The sequence below is a fragment of the Eretmochelys imbricata genome, chromosome 22 (assembly GCF_965152235.1).
Source record: "Eretmochelys imbricata isolate rEreImb1 chromosome 22, rEreImb1.hap1, whole genome shotgun sequence".
Taxonomy (NCBI): Eukaryota; Metazoa; Chordata; order Testudines; family Cheloniidae; genus Eretmochelys; species Eretmochelys imbricata.
Window position 1 is genome coordinate 14,896,641 of NC_135593.1, and position 16,775 is coordinate 14,913,415.

Here is a 16,775-nt window from a genome sequence, read left to right on the forward strand (position 1 = left end):
ACCAGCGGCTCCCGATTCAGCGTGAGTCATGTTTTAAACAGAAATGTCATTGTACATAATCCTGTTGCTTTAAGAGGATTTGCACTGAGCACAATGTACCTGCAACACCGAAGTCTTCACAAAGTTTTGTCCTTAGGCAGCCTTCTTGGTATAGGCATTTAAAACAAAGGATTAAGAGCCAGGAGGATCTTTCAGGAGTCTAACGTAAGATGAGCTACTGTGGGATGTCAGAAACCACCATCGTCAAGGCAAAAAGCAGGAATATTTGTGCAGTTAGGGTCTGATCCAAAGATCTAATTAATTTTTCATGTCAATGAAACCCTGTGAGCTTTGAATCCCAGGAGGCACAAATCTCACCCATTTTAACTAAACTGATAACACTAAATTTTCAGTGCCTTTCACACACTTTATGTTATGGCCTTCAAGGACAGATTAATTTACCATCATCTATGTCTGACGAAATCAACTCGATAAAAATGAATGTCCGACCCCAAACGTTATATACCCTACAAGTTCTATTTGGGGGAGGGGGTGTTTTATATTAATAGAAAGAGATAGAGAATCAGCTTGCTGAGGATCCAAAGGCAGAAAACAAAAAAGGGGCATTAACTTTCCCAGTGGAAATTCTATAACTGGGCAGCTGTAATGCAATAGACTTGGAAATTGCTGAATTTTACAGAAACCGAGAATAGCCTCACATGACAAAGCATTGAAGCTACCTATTACTTTTCTTTTACTCTTCCTAACCTGATTTATGGCAAAGACACTTGGTTCCCTTGGGAAGTCAGGGAACATCCTATGCTAGGAACCACTCTGTTCTGTTCTATGCAATGCTATAGATGTTTTTGTACCATGCTTATCTGAGCACCTTCCAACAGTGCATTGAGCAACGTGATTACACACCTATCAGGTGTGGTTTGTTCTCTCATCCTCTCCCAAGAGGGAAAAGCATGTGGAAAAGTGTTTTGTTTTGGTTGGCTGTTGTTATTACATATACCTTTTGCTATATGTTTATATACTAGAGAAAGTAAGGTCGAAGAAATGCGCCTTACATTTGGACTGGAAAGTGGCGAGCTTTGTGATAGTCTTTAGGGGAGTCCTCAAGCTTGGACCATCCTCAGAAAAGGTTTTGTTTCCCGTACTCTGCAAATACTGAAAAAAATAGCCTAACAGTTTGATACAGTGCCAGAATTCTCACTGACTTCCTGGATATGCAGCCGTCTCCCTGGATGGGATGCTAATCGTAAAAGATAACGTGACCAAGAATTGCTGACCACTGGAGATACTGAACAGCTCAGAATTTAAATTTAATCTCCCCTTTTGGAATTTCTGTGTCTACGTACAAGTTAGACATGTCATACATATGCACTAAAAGATTTCCAAAAGCGATTAACAGCTTGAGATGCCTTAAAGGGGCTTGATTTTCAGAAGGTAGTTGCTCAGCATTTTCTGAAAATCAGACCCTTTTAAGGTGTCCCACACTGGGCACCCAAAAACAGAAGCTCACTCGTCAGTTCTGATAATCTTGTCTATACTTACTAAAGGAGAAACTTTACAAATCAGGGAAGAACTAATTAGAAGAAACAGCAGACTCTGTCTTAACCCAACTAAACTCCTGTCTCTTCTGAATAACTTCTTAGTTGAGATTCAGTCACTAGTGTCTACCTCAAATTCTATACCCTGGACTTGAGCTCTTCAAATTTCTCTTGAGGGTTATCTGTGGCAGAAAGCACTTGAATACCCTTTTGAAGGCACCGAGTTCAGAGGTCTTGGCCAGTTTGCATCAGCTAAGCATCTGACTAAGTAATCTGTAACACAAGCAACTACAGCACCTCTTACTGCAAAGACTTTTCCATTTTTCTTCCATTTTAAACAAAATGGATTCAGAGCTACACTTAAGATGCTCCAAATGTGATTATCAATCACTGTCACTCATGCATTATTTATGGAGCTGCCATTATACATGCTGATTGTACATGGGCATGGATCCATTATTTCATGCACTGCAAGTCAGCAATAGACTCCGGGGCAGATTCTCCATTCAGACACAATGTGTTTGTGTCAGTTTAACTCCACTGACTTCAGCAGTTATACAGACATAAAACCGGCATCAAGCCCTTTGTTTTTAACCCTTTAGAATACACTCTGGGAATCATCCCATGCGACCAAGTCTCTGGCACTAATTTAACCATGTAACGCGATGTCAGGCTACATTTTGCCTTTCTTAATTCTGTCCAATTACTCTTAGTTATACTCCTGTTCAGAACCCCAAATAATTTCCTTGGAGTTTAGAGTCTTGGAATAGTTGGACTTTATATTCTTCAGATAGCTCCTGCCCTCCCCAAGATACACACTTAGGCTGAGATTTTGAAAAATGATTAATTCCCATTGGGTGAAGTCCTGGCCTCACTGAACTCAATGGCAGTTCTGCCATTGTTTTCAGTGGATCCAGGATTTCATGCAAAGTGCCTAAATTTCCTTGAGTGACTTTGCAAATCTTAGCCTAGCTAGTCTCTTAGCCCCACAGATTTATCTCATTTTCATGTTTCACCATAAGTCACATCATCCAGCCCCTGATAAATTTTGTTTCTCTTTTCTGAACTACCAGAAAGACACGGACAACTTGGAGACGATACAGTCTCCAGAACAGGACACAGTATTCCAGCTGTAATCACATCTGAAAAGATGACTGTGTTGGCAAACTGTTCCCTGGAGGCATTTGCTATTTGTATTACGGTTATGTGATTGGTCACCTTAGTCAAGTGGCATTATTTCTCATCCCTGACTGGCTGGGTATAATTATGATAGACGAGGATGGTAATGTATTATCAAATCACTGAGTCTTTGATTTTCTCAGGGTATGGTGGAAGCAGTTTGTGGAATTAGGAGCAGAATGAGGGACATTTTAGAGCGTTTGAAACTTTTTTTTCCTTTCCAAGCCTTTTGAGTCAGGTTTTCACTGTTAGCAAAATTAGGCAGCAAACAGATTTTAAATTAATTTTCTCTCTGTCACATTTGCATCCATTAGCTGCATGTGGCAAAACACAAAAACCAACCAACCAAAGATTCAGCCCATAAATTACGTAAAATAAGAATTTGCCACACCAAACATGCCAGCTTATGAGACTTGACATAAAGGCCCAAAATGCGTAAGAGCATGCACACCTTTGGGCACACCTGACTTGCATAAGTGCATTGGGCACATGCACTTTTGTGCATGCCTAACTCATGCAGCGGCTTTTGAGCAGGCCTGACTTGTGCAAAGGCACGAATGCTTTGAAAAACCAAATGAAACTTCAGACAATGATTCAGGACTGTCATGCTTTATCCACTCTTCACTCTTGAATATACAGATGCCCCTCTACTCTGTACTTAGATGCTGTGACGGTGGGTATTCTAGGAAGCCCTATGCTAGATAGATAGGCCAGTATTGTAAATGTTTCCTGCCGCCTTATTTGCCATGTTTGTTTTGTATGCAAAAGCAGAACAGTTTGTGTGTATGTAGATAATACAAAATTACTCTGTAGCTAGCTCCTTACAATAAAAGTTATGGAGGTGGGCAAACTTCCTTATTTGCTGGGACAATTCTTTGATTAGTTTGGAAAATAACTGCTGTGAGAAGAGATAAATAGCTAACATAATATAATATTTTGGAATCTGAGTGAACAGCAGGCGAGTGAGCACAATAACGTATATTTATGATGCAGTGTAATTACATTGCACCGTTTGCATGGATCTGATCTTTGCTCGGAAATCAGTAAACCCTTCCTTAGCCAATGAAAGCTCATGGTCACAGATGCCTGCTCCCAGGCTGGCCTGATCATTGTCAGAAAGGTTAGCTAATGGTCTGTTGAGTGACATTAAAACTGTCACCATTCTGCAATAGTAGGTCTTTTATTCTCCAAATGATATAAAATAAATTTGCATTGTGATGATATACAGGTGATTTGCATTTTGATTTCCCACGAATTGCTGTGCCGTGTTATTGTTTCTTCTGATCTATCTGGGTGTTTGGGAAGGAGGAGGCAGAGAGAGCAAGTGTTCCTCTCTGGAAAAAAAAAAAAAGAGGGACACCTAGTAAATAAATAAATAAATAAATACCACCTAGTTCTTATACAGCACTTTTCATCCATAGATCTCAAAATGCTTTACAAAGACAGGTCAGTATCATAGTCTTCATTTTACAGATGGGAAAACTGAGGCACAGCGAGGTAAAATGACTTGCCTGAGGTCACTCAGGAGGCCAATGGCGGAGCCAGGAATAGAATTCAGGTCTTCTGAGTCCCAGTCCAGAACTCTATCCACTAGGCAGCACTCCAATGATGCATATTCTTGCTACCCAAAGATGGATCTCCACAAAGGACAGACCCTCTAGCAGAGATTTGCTAAATACAAGAGCTAGCTGAAGTTGTTTCATCAAAATGTTTTAAATGGAAAAAAAATGCACTGAAATTGTATATTTTAGTTGAAATTTTCTGGTTTTTCAACAAACCCCCAAGAAAAAAAAATCAGATAAAAATTTAAAGTGTTCAATCTGAAAAACAGTTCTGGGTATTTTTGCAGTGAAAAAACAAATTCATGAGAAATTTAGAGAAGGAAAAAAACCAACTCCCTCCATCACACTTTTTAAAATTTCTTGCAAGAAACAATTGGCATTTTTGACCAGCTCCACTAGGGGCGAGAAGGGCCTTGCAGCTTTGTTAAGTTCTGCTGAGGGTTTTATGAACAGTGAGCTGACCTGCCTTGTTAGCAGGACAACCAGATCCTGTGCAGGAGAAAGCATCACTATTATTGTTATTGAATTAGGCCCCGATCCTGCAACTGGATCCATGTGGTTGGATCTGCTGAAATCAGGATCATCCCATGTAGATGCAGTTGCATAACCAAGGTCTGTCTGTTTATTGTTTGCACAGGATCCTCCGTCCCTCCCCCCTCCCCTGCCACACACTCCGCTCTCCCCTCAGTGGATGGAGCGTGGCTTGTTTCATAATGCAAGCGAGCCATGTTGCTGAATAATGATGGTAAACTGAAACAGCAGCAGTGCTCTATGCACTTTCTTTCGCAGCTCACAGGAAGCATTGCCTAGTAATGTAAATCATTGGAGAACAGGGCCCATACCACGATTATTAATGGCTTTACAAACTCTAGCCCTGGTGATGTTAAACAGACTCACTGATCTATACCAACTCCTGCTGTGTGAAAGATACAGTTATCATAATCCTGCAGTGCTGAAAAGAAATAATGCAGGGAGGAAATAGATGAATGAGTTTAAAATAATCTGAGCCACTCACCACCTGATAAGGAAACGCAGAATGAAATCCAAAGTTTAAGCCCAGGCAAATATGTCAGTGTCTGTTCTGATTAATTGCCAGGGAGAATATGCTACAATGCCCATTCCAAGAGGAATTAACATCCAAAACCAAGTTAAGCAATTGGTGCTATTTGCCAGCTCTCTGGAGCAGTCAATAAAATCAATCTGCTGAGACAATCTGCAGCATATGGAATTACAGCTCAAACAGGGATTTTTAACTATAAAAATAAAAAAATCTGCAGGGCTCACGTATGCCAATATTCCAAGGTGTTTTACATTAGAGACCAGAAGACTAATATGTACTAAGCCCACCTACCCCAAGAGACCCCCTCTCTCCACAGGATACTGCCCTAGAGAGGATAAGCCCAGGCCCCCACACCATATAAAAGTCAACACGTTCTCTATCAGAGTCCCTTTCCCTGGGACCTCTGTCCTGACCCCACAAGGTCTGACATAGCCCACATTTGCTGAGCTCCCAAGCACTCCGCAAAGCTGCCATTGATGCAGGGCGGAGGCAGGGGAGAGTGGTACGGAATTTCTGCCTGGGAGGAAGGGGGGTATTAAACTGTATAAGGCACATGACTGGCGCTTAACTAATAAGAGGGCCAGGTGGGAATCAGCGGTGCTGCTTTGGACTGTTTTGTAACGCCAGTCCAATTGTTTTACTGAAGTAAAAGGACACCCTGAGCTTTGGCTGGGCATGTTGGCGTGGAGTTTCTTTTCAATCTAGATCATAGGAATGAATGAATAGAGGCGAGATCTCCAGCCCAAGCAGGTAGAAAAGTAAAAGAGGGTATCAGCATGCTGAATATTCTCAGCGTATTACAGTTCCTAATGCTCATGCTGAATGTCTGAGTGTCCAGCCCACTAAGCGCATTTGCAGCGTTTACTCAAATGCCTTTGTAAAATGGCATTTTTAAATTTTAAACTACTTGCGGTGATGGTCTAATGATGGCCCAGGGCAGTTTAAAGCAACTGATTCAAAGCTTAGCAGAAGTCTCTCTTGCCTTAAATTTCAAAGTGCTTGTTTATTAGTGTAGAAACATTTTTTATTTCTATTTCTTATGTACAAGAGGGCAAAACAGTCATTTTATTAGTGAAAATGTAAAATAAGGGTGAAACGAGGGGAAATCTGGGGCCCCAGGCCCCCACCTTGGCCCCATACCAGATGATGGATGGGCAGCCTTGGTCAAAATTAAGTTAGTGGGGTTGTGGCTCCATACACTGGATTGCAACACATCTGACTCAAATTTGGCCTGTCCACCCCGTCATGATGGAGGGGAGGCTAGCCCAAATTTGCATGAGTGGCATTGTGACTTGGGACATGGGGTCGCAATGCTACTCAGATTTGAAGCGGCCAGATAAGTAACTTGGGCCCCCTCCTTAGCAAAATTCTGGTTGCATTCCTGGTAACAAACCCTACCATGGGGTATCGGCTGGTTTTGAACCTGGGTCTTATGGTCCAAAAAAAGGGAGTGCTATCACACGAGTTAAAGGAGTTTCTGGCAGACTGCTGTTCGCACCATAAAACTTGACTGCATTGTCTAAAATGCAAGAACTCAGTAAACCTGGAACTCTCTCTCGCTCTCTCGGATTACAAAAAAGTTTCCTGCCTGCCAAAAAATACATACCATCCAGAGTCAGGCACCTGTTGAACTGGAGGAGAGAACACAAGACTTCAGCTAGTGGCCAGGGTTTACTGCTAAATTGGCAGCAGTACGAGAGAGTTTTGAGGCAAACGTGTATGTTTAATAGCACCCTAGCTTGGTGCTGAAGGCTAGGCTGTAATTAGAAGAGTGCCTGTGTGCATTTGCTGACTAGTGACTCAGACATGCTTGTCCTAGCCCCATGCGATTGGTGTCTTGGTCCATGCAACGCAGTAGAGGAGCAGGGGGCAGTTAAGAGTCACAAAATTACAACTATCCCTGCGTCTCTCTGCCTCTTGGCTCTTTTTTCTCCCAACCCCTGGCTGGCCCTTAGTTCCTTCCAAGCGCTGTCTCTACAGCAGCTGCATTTCTCCCCTACCTGTTACTGCCTCTTTCCCAGTCTGATGGAAAGGTATCCCTCATTTTCTGGGCTAGAACTCCCCTGAAACTGATGCTGGTCTCTCCATTTCATTTGCCAACTGGGCCCTGAGTCTTAAACCCACCCTTACTCACATGAGTAATCTTTCCTCACATGAACTGTCCCAGTAAACTCTGTAGGACTATATCAGAACAAACAAGAATTGCTAGGCTGAATCAGACCAGGGCTCCACCCTGTCTCCTGCAGTGGCTGGTACCAGCTGCTTTAGAGGAAGGTGCCAGAAACCCTGCAGTTATAAGATAACCTGACCCCATGGAAAGTTTCTGCCTCTGCCCTCAATAGCTCGGTGTTGGTTTAAGCCTGTAGCAGGAGGCTTTATATCCTAGAGAAAGATTACTCAGGGTACGTACATGCAGAGAGAGGGATGTCTGAATAAGATTTGCATGGTCAAGTTCTAACCTGATATAATATAGTGCGTTCTCTTTGACAAAGCTCATCAGGATTCACTGGCCAGGATTTTCACAAGTGGCTAGTGATCTGGGGTGCCCAGCCAGACCCCCCTTAGGGAAGCTGATTTTCACAGGTGGGTGCTCAGCACTTAGTGAAAATCCAGACCCTTTAAAGGGACAGAAGTCGGGCCCCTCAAATACTGACAGAGCTAAAATCATTTCTCTCTTTCTGACATCCTAGCCATTGCTTTTACTTTGTGATTTAAAGTATTTTATGTCTAAAATGAGAAACACCCCAGATTGACTAGTTAGGAGCAGTAAAAGGGAAAAAAAGAGCTGATTCACTTCTTTTCTCTGTTTTCAGTATATTCCCCAAAGCAGCTCTGAACAAGTTGGCTAAATTCTGTAAAATACTCCCCCATAAAACTGCCTGGGCAGTCCTGCCAGTGGGTTACTCTTTCCTCAAACCTCTTATCTTTGCAGACTGGGTCACCTATTAGTTCGAATGAGCTCATTTTCATGAGGGAGCCCATAGGCAGCTGTGAACTTACCATGTTAGCTAAAGGAAGTCTTAACACTGGCAAATTTAATTCAAATATAAACCTCTAAATTTGGTTGCCTGGCATGGCAGGAACCTCCTGTTTGCTCTATGCAAACTGGAAATTGTATACTGTACCACCTTACAGGGTCAAAAGCAGTGGAATAGTTAAAAATCTCTCTTGGTGGGGTTGTTTTGTTTTGTTTTCAAATAGGGTTTAGAAGTTTGGAGAAAGACCTCAGCACAAAATATTGGTGTCAGTGCTCACAGCGACGGCCATCTGAGCTTTTCCATATGGAGAAAGCTGCAGGTTCCAGGTTATGCAGAAACCTGCTCACGCAGTTGTAGTAGCAGCATTTGTATGATGCGCTGGAGGTAATCTGAAACGGAGGGCGGAGGCATGAAATATTATTCAGGGCTTGCTTGACCTCCGCTGAACTTCAGGTGCCAGGTGATATATTTTTAACATTGTGTTCCAGCTGCGCTGAAGGAGTAGGAGTTAGGTGTTCAGAGGTGCCACTCATTTCATTTGCAAAGAGGGTCCAAGCAGGTGGCCCAGTTCAGCATCTAGGAGAAGTGAATGAAGAACTCTGTCAGACCAATGGTCCAGCTAGCCCAGTAGCCAGTCTCCTGACAGTGGCCAGTGCCAAATGCTACAGAAGGAATGAACAGAACAGGGATGTCGAGTGATCCATCTCATCATCCAGTCCCAGCTTCTGGCAGTTAGAGGTTTAGGGATACCTGGAGCATGGGTCAAATAATTCTCATTTGGGCCATATTTTATGGAAACTCAAGACTAAGAAAATGCAGCTTCCTAAACTCATAGAAATGACAGTAGAAATGACTCTGAGCAAGGTATATTTACTGCTAATAGGAATTTGAATTGGGATGCCAAGGAGGCGAGATCCTCCTGGAGCAAAGTGATGCATAGTGATTCAGAGCACAATATTAATAGAATGGCTAAATGTCTCAGCTGGATGATAAAACTGGTATTCAGTGTTTTGCTTTCTACGTTAAGCGAAAACTCATGGCCAGCATAACAAACAAACAAACAATGTTTAGTGAAAAATAAAATTTAACTGTTGCAAAACTTTCGCATTCTAGAATGCATTTGCATCAATATTTTACCTGTTCTTTGAAAAACTAAAACATGTATTTAAAAAGAAGCATTGGCCCTGCATGTGAGCACCCAGTTCATGAGTCAGATTCTCCGCCCCCATTTAAGTCATCCCATGCTCTGTGACTGGAGCTGCAGGGGAACTCCTGGCTGCAATGCACAGAGCTCTGCCCCCCATTTGTTCTCCTCTGCTCACTTTTCTGCAGGAGGGGAGCACGCAGGCCTGCGTTAATTGGATAGTTACATGGTTAACAGACTGCTACCTTGGTTGTTTTTAACTGAATTCATACACATATAGGCCCCAGTCCTGTAGTCAGATCCCTGTGGGATGATCCCTGCACTCGTATGGAACCCCACTGGGACTCTGCACAGGTGTAAGAATTCATCCATGTGGATCCAATTACAGTATCAGGACTATCATGTCATAAATGCTTTTCACAGCCTAATGTTCGTTGATTAATCTGCCATAACTTATACCCCTCCCTCCATCACCACCACCCCTTTACTTCCATTTGCTGATATTGGTGCCTTTTAATTCTGCCTCAGGTGAAGCAATAAAACTGTGGGAAAATGACCAGGCTCACATTGCAAGCACTATAGATGGCTGATCTGTTAATGACTTCTATAGAAGGAGTGTGTGATTAGAATACGCAACTGAAACTCTGCTACAAATCCATAAATATTCCCCCCTATTCTTTGTGCAGGACAACACCACCTCGTGCATGTGCAATGACTCACTTTCAGAGATCATCAGTGGGGTTTGAACTCCAGACCCTTAGTCCCAAAGCACAGATCTGTTGGGATAACTGGTCCTACAAATTTGCCTGAATTGTGAGCTCAGCTGTGAGAAGCGAGTGAAAGTTCATAAAGTGTCACAATAACCATTAATAATAAAAGTTGATGGGAAAAGTTACAAAAGGGAGACAGACTGAATTAGTGCAAACAGAAAGGCCTCCTGATATAATTCAAGGACCGTTTTAAGATCATGCTTGGTAAACGAGACAACATCAGACCAAAAGATCAATGAACCATAATTGGTGTGCCAGAAATTAGGTCTATTGATGGACAAAATAATGACAGGACAGACTATTCTGCCCATCACTCCCCTTTGGAGTCCTTAAAGAAAGACTTCAGGGAGAAAAAATTAGCAACTGGTGTGAGCTTCAACATTATGGCTGCCACCCCCCACCGTCTTCTGGGACCCTGGCCCTACATCATTCTGATCCTGAGGATGCCCATCATCATCATCAAATTGCCCAGACTGGGCCACAGATGGCCCAGATGACGCTGCTACCTCCACCAGCTCCAGCTAAATCCTGAACCTTGTTTAAAACTGTTTAATGTTGGACTGTAATTGGGGCATGTTAACAACTTTGACTTTTTAGGCTCCTTTATTCCATTTAAATTGATACAACAGACCTCGATTCCTTGAGCTAAATGAGCAATTCCATTCGCTGGTAGCAGCAGTTGGTTGTTATCCACTAGCAGACCAGCCACTAGAGGGGGACATGACATACACTTTGCCAGTGTGGTACAGATATAGAGCCTGGCTTTCCTTTGTACTGCCCACATAGAGTAATTTACACCTGTGCAGAGTAGGTGTGAAATGCTACAAATCAGAACAAAACAATTTACACCCCCCTTTCCACTGGTATATATGACTGCGATGGTGCAGGGCTATGGAGTATCAGGCACAAGTTTTAACACAGAGGATCCTGGACATTGAATCGTTTGGGGCTGACTCTCACATGAAGGCCACTTTACACCACGCTGACTGTGTAAAGGAACTTTAATGTAAATGAGCGTCAAGCCCTGTTATCTTGATTTTCCTGCCATTATCAGCATTTGTCTGAGCGCTCTGAAATCTCTTCCTAGCCTCCATCTACTAATACTTTCTCTCTCCAGAGCTTGCAATCTTGTGCCTAATTGCTTCTTATTCGTAGCTTCAGTGAGATTCCAAAACTACATTGAAATGATGCAAAACCCACTTCCAAGCTACACATTTACGCTCTGGCTTGCAGAAGAAAACACTTTCAATGTCTCTTTATTTTTTAGGGCAGTGCCAGCACCCCTCCGTCTCCATTTGTCCAAATGTCAGGTGAGTATTTTCACTAAATCATACATGACTTTAGTGTCGGCAATCCAGTGCCATTTCTATCTCATTCTTCCTGTGAAGGGCCTTGAAAATACTACCACGAAGATCTATAGTGGTGCCACCCACCACTCAGAGAGGAGAATCACTGAAGGATTAACTCAGAAGTATCCTAATGACATTCAATCCCTTCCCTGAAGTTCCAAGGGAAAGGAGACAAGGTGAACCGACTCCAAGAGGGGAAGGACAGTCTTGAAGTTAAGGCACTGAGTTGGAACTCGGAGAATGAGGCTCAGTTTCTGTCTGTATCCAACTCCTTATATGACCTTAGACAAATCACTTAAATTGCTCTGTGCCTCAGTTTCCCTTCTGTAAAATGGGGAGAAGACTACTTCCTTTGTCCATCTTTTCTAGTTACACTGCAAGCTCTTTGGGGCAGCAGCTGTCTCTCACTCTCAGTGGCATTGGCCATTGGTGGAAGACAGGATACTGGGCTAGATGGACCATTGGCCTTACCCAGAATGGCCGTTCTTACGTTTGTATGATGCCTAGCACAATGGGGCTCTGATCTCAGCTGGGATCTCTAGGTGCTATTGTAATATGAAGAACAATGCTGGCATGTACTCTGCACATGTTATTACACAAGCAGAGACGAAAGCATATCTGCCTAAGGGAGATACTTCCCTAGTGCTAATGGCCCAGGAGGAGCCAGCAGTGCTGCTGAGAGACGCCTCCTGAGAGTGGACATGGGGTTGCCGTAAGAATGTACAGCCTCACACAGCTCCACATTGTAGTAGAAATCGTGGTTTCCCATTGGGATAGATGAGGAAAGTGCAAAAGCTGGTATGGTTCATTTCAGGAGGGCATAGTAGATGGATGGATGGATGGGAGCTGGGGGGCAGATGGTTAACCCCCCATCTCCCACACACAAGGTATGAGAGGGGAACAGAAAGGGAGGAAAAGTAGGGGAAGGGCAGAGGCCAAAACAGCTGGTCCCCAGCCCATGGGCAGAGCAGTTCAGTGCAGAGCATCCCAACAAAGGCCCCAATTCAGCAAAACGTGATTTACTTTGCTGAACAGACATTGACCTAAACACATACGTTTGTGCTTTGCTGAATCAGACAATGCTGGGTTTGCTGAGGTTTAACTGGTACCTGAATTGGGCGTACCTGAGTCTATGGGAGATGGGTTTCTGGATTTTCAATAAAGAGAGTTTGTCAAGTTCTGGTACAACACACCCCAAGACTGAGAGAAAGGGGAAGGCCAGGCTGTGATTTGGGTTGATAATTTTGTAATTTCATAGAGTTTAAGGCCAGCAGGGACAATTAGATAATCTAGTCTGACCTCCTGTATATTGCAGGCCGTTAAATTTCACTCAGTTACCACCATATTGAATCCCATAATTCGGGATAAACTAAAGCATTTCAGTCCTAGGAGACTAAACTGGTGTGTGCCACAAGCAGAGAACAGGAGAAACTGAGGTATGATCAATGCCTGAGCCCCCTGCAATGGAAGGGAAATGATTAGGTGAGATCTTCCGAGAAGATCCTAGCTTGTGATCCATGCCCCATGCTACAGAGGAAGGCAAAAAAAAAAAAAAAACAACCAAGGGCCCTGCAATGACCATGGGAGTAAAAACCTGCCGTATGGGGACACTTGTTTAACAACAGGATTCTCTCCGGCCCTGGGAAGTGGGCAGATGTTTGTTACAGATGGAGGGGAGAGTTCTGTGGGTTTCAGCTCTGTTGATTTTCCCAATGAATTTTGACTCAGTGGATGGTGACTTTGACATGACCTTTCATTGGTATGACTTCCATCTTTCTCGCCAGCAGGCTCCATGGCCATGTCTGGTTACTATGGAGTTCGGAGACCATTCATGTCTGATTTGGATTTCCACAACACTAAGCCGCTTTCAAATGATGTTTATGCTTCATCCCTGGGGGCAAAGTCCTTTCCATGTGACTCCTCTGCCGTTCAAGGGTACCCGCCGCTACTGGACCCCTACTTCACCGAGGACTATCGTGCTGCTGCTGTAACACCCAGCACTAGCTCCCTTTTCAGCACCTCCTCGCTGCCCCCGCTCCTGCCGCCCTTCCCCAGTGATTCAGCACATTTCTTAATAGTGAGTCTGTGTACTGATTTGAATGTGGTATCCAGGGTTAAATGGTGGCTTGGATTGTGCAGAGGGTGTACCACATCTGGACGCCTGGTACTAGAGCAGATGGAGCCTTGGGCTGATCCATTATGACCGTTCCTAGGCTGCTGTGTTCCTGTCTCCTGCTGCCTAGCGATGCCTCCCTGGCTGTCCCATTGGGACCTGTCAGTTCTGCTTGTGGGAGGAGAGTTGATTGGAAATGTCACAAGGTTCTCCTGCCCCTGCCACCCCAAGGAGCAAGAACCAAGCTCAGTCCCACACCCACAGCGCCGGCATGGCATGTATCTGTGTGCTCCACCCTCCCTTTTCAGACCCCCACTGGAATGATAACTAAGGCCCTGATCCAGCTGAGCACTTATGGATATGCTTAATTCCAATGGACTTCACTGGGACTACTCGTGGGCTTACAGTTAAAGTGCTTTGCTGGATCAGGGCCTAAGACAATCATGTCTGATCTGGAACTGGGTGCAGTGTAGTTTACTCGTGCCATAAATTCTGGCTCTGTTTTCCTTAATCACTTTTTACACACTCTGCTAATGTTGCAGGGCAACACAGAGCTCACTGTGTGGGGCCTAGGTTAGAAAGCAGGAATAGCTTAGCTTGGTAAACTCGGAAGCTAGAAGACCCAGTAGATTACATATTTGTCTTTTTGCTCTGGAACATGGCATTATTCTCAAAGATCTCCCTCACCCTCTTTCCAACAGAGAGACTCCTGGGAGCAGGCCATGCCTGACAGCCTCAACCAATCAGATGCCGTGTGCTCAGATTCCCTACAAACCTTGCCCACAACTACCAACTGCCTCACCTCTCACGAGACTGGAAGCACTTCCCAGTATAGAAGCTCGAGCTGGAGTTCTGCCATCCCAGGAGCCCAGTCGTACCCTTTGCATGCTTTTGAAGATGTCCACTACGTACCCAGTTACCCTGCCACCTCATCCTATTCCTTTTCACCATTTACAGCTGTAACGAATGACCTACCTCCCAAGACTCTCCCCCTCTCATCAGAGGAACCCTTAGATACAACCTCCCTTCATGACAACTCCTCTTGGGCAAAAGAAGATGGGAGTCCAGTCTGGGGGACATATGAATGCCGAAGAACTTATTGAGGAAAGCTCACAGTTGGTGACAAATTAGAATTAACCTTCACTCAGACAGCTGAATTGATTGTAGGATATTTCCCTATAATTAATCATTGAAAATTGAGGACAGTGATAACATACTTGGAGGCAAAAATGCTATGAAGGAAATACTCGTTTCTAAAATCAGTACATTACTTAATGCTCTGTTTAACAATGTAATTGTTAGGGTTACTGTGTAGCTTGTAGACAACGGTCTCAATCCAACGCCCAGAGAAAGTCAACGTAAAAAGTCCAATGACTTCAGTGGTCTTTGGATCAGTCCCAGTTCGGAAAGCAACCTTAAGAAACAGGACCTCATCTTTTTAGCTGATAAACCATGTCTATTTAAACAACAGAAGGTTTGTAGAAAGTGATTCTACAAAAAGATAATTATGGAGGGGTAGGATGGAAGCCTTTTCAAATAATTTAAGTTCTGTATAGTGATATCTTACTATATACCACATACATGTAAATTTCAAATGCCAATGTTATGTAAATATGGCATTGTCCTAGGGTGATAGTTATGGAAGGGATAGTAAATACATGGTGAACTTGGACAGACAGCATACCAGGCTATGACAAATAAACTTCTGTAACCTGAAATCCGCCACAATGGATTGCTTCAAGGAAAATTAAGATTGCTGTATACGAGTGCTTATCTGTTACAGTGGTTTTCATACCCAAATAATTACTATTTGTTATTATTCATTTATTGTGTGTAATGCTCCAAACAGCTCCAAGCCCCCCTTGTGCTATGCAAATACATAGTGACAGTCCCTGCCCAAAGAGCTTGTAATGTAAAACCCAGATCCTGCTAAGACTTAACTTTAAACATGTAAATGGTCCCATTGATGTGTAAATGGTCCCACTGACTTCAAAGACACTGCTCCGGGGTGCAGAGGTCTGCCTGTATGGATTCATTTGCAGGTTGAAGGCCAATGTTTCTCCCAAAGCCATTCTAAATCAGAGCTGTATGAGTATTTCTTGAAGCACAGAGGAAGAGGTGTGTGTATATAAATTATACAATCATATTTTGAAGGCCCATAATTTTACACCCCTAACTTTGTTTTTTCCCCTAATGGCAAGGTCCATTAAACTCAAAATATCCCTTTATTATTATTTGCATTGTGGTACCACCTAGCAGTCCCAGCCAATATCAGGGCCCCGCTACGCTAGGTGCTGTATGAACACAGTGAGAGATAATCCCTGTTCCAGAGATCTGAAAATCTAGACAAGGGATACAAAAAGGTGGGAAGAAAAACTAAGTACAGTGGGGAAAGCCTGTTGATTTCACTGGGAGTTAGGCATCTAAATATGGTTGAGCATGTGGGCCAAAATGACATCTCTAAGATCCCACCGCAGGATACTGGCAGAACCAGGAATAGAGCCCAGGTCTCCGTATCACAGGCCAATGTCCTGTCCACTGGATCATACTCCTCTTTTGCCAAGACGACACTTAATTACTATTTTTTTTTCTCATGTGATGAAATTCAGCAGCCTAAATCTCACAAGCAGCCCTACAACAGCCAGCCAGGAAGGAGTGGGAGCAATATGCAATGGATAAAAAACAATTGTAAGGAAACAAATGGTAGTTTCATGCTTCCAAAGAGATTATAGAAACAGAAGTGAGAAAATACATTTTTAAACTGATTACAAAGTATCTCAGCTGTGTCCCTTTAAAAAGCATATCAGAACTTTAACCAATGTGTGTTCATGTCTTCACACCCCCCAAAGCCAGCTGTTCGCTCCCTTGCAAAGAGCCCTGTGAGTTGAAAAAAGATGTGTGTCGCCAGGAGCTCTGTGTGGCCACTAGAGGTAGCTGTACACACACACGGAACCAGGCCTGTCCCTTTTGTCTGCACAAAGCACAAACCAGAACCTACATCAATTATTAGGTTTCTAGTTAACTTCTTATGTTAGTAGCAATTTTGTTTCCAGAGCAGCTGATGCCTTCTCCTTTGATGGGGAAT

The 16,775-nt window shown here is 43.5% G+C and overlaps 1 protein-coding gene across 1 annotated transcript; it reads left to right on the top strand.

Moving 5' to 3' along the window:
- POU2AF2 (POU class 2 homeobox associating factor 2) lies at positions 1–15,371 on the top strand. Its single transcript, XM_077839806.1, has 4 exons — positions 1–21; positions 11,496–11,538; positions 13,365–13,654; positions 14,392–15,371. Exons 2-4 carry the CDS (start codon positions 11,532–11,534, stop codon positions 14,791–14,793), a joined length of 699 nt encoding a protein of 232 aa, XP_077695932.1. The 5' UTR covers positions 1–21; positions 11,496–11,531; the 3' UTR covers positions 14,794–15,371.
- The last annotated feature ends 1,404 nt before the right edge of the window (positions 15,372–16,775 follow it).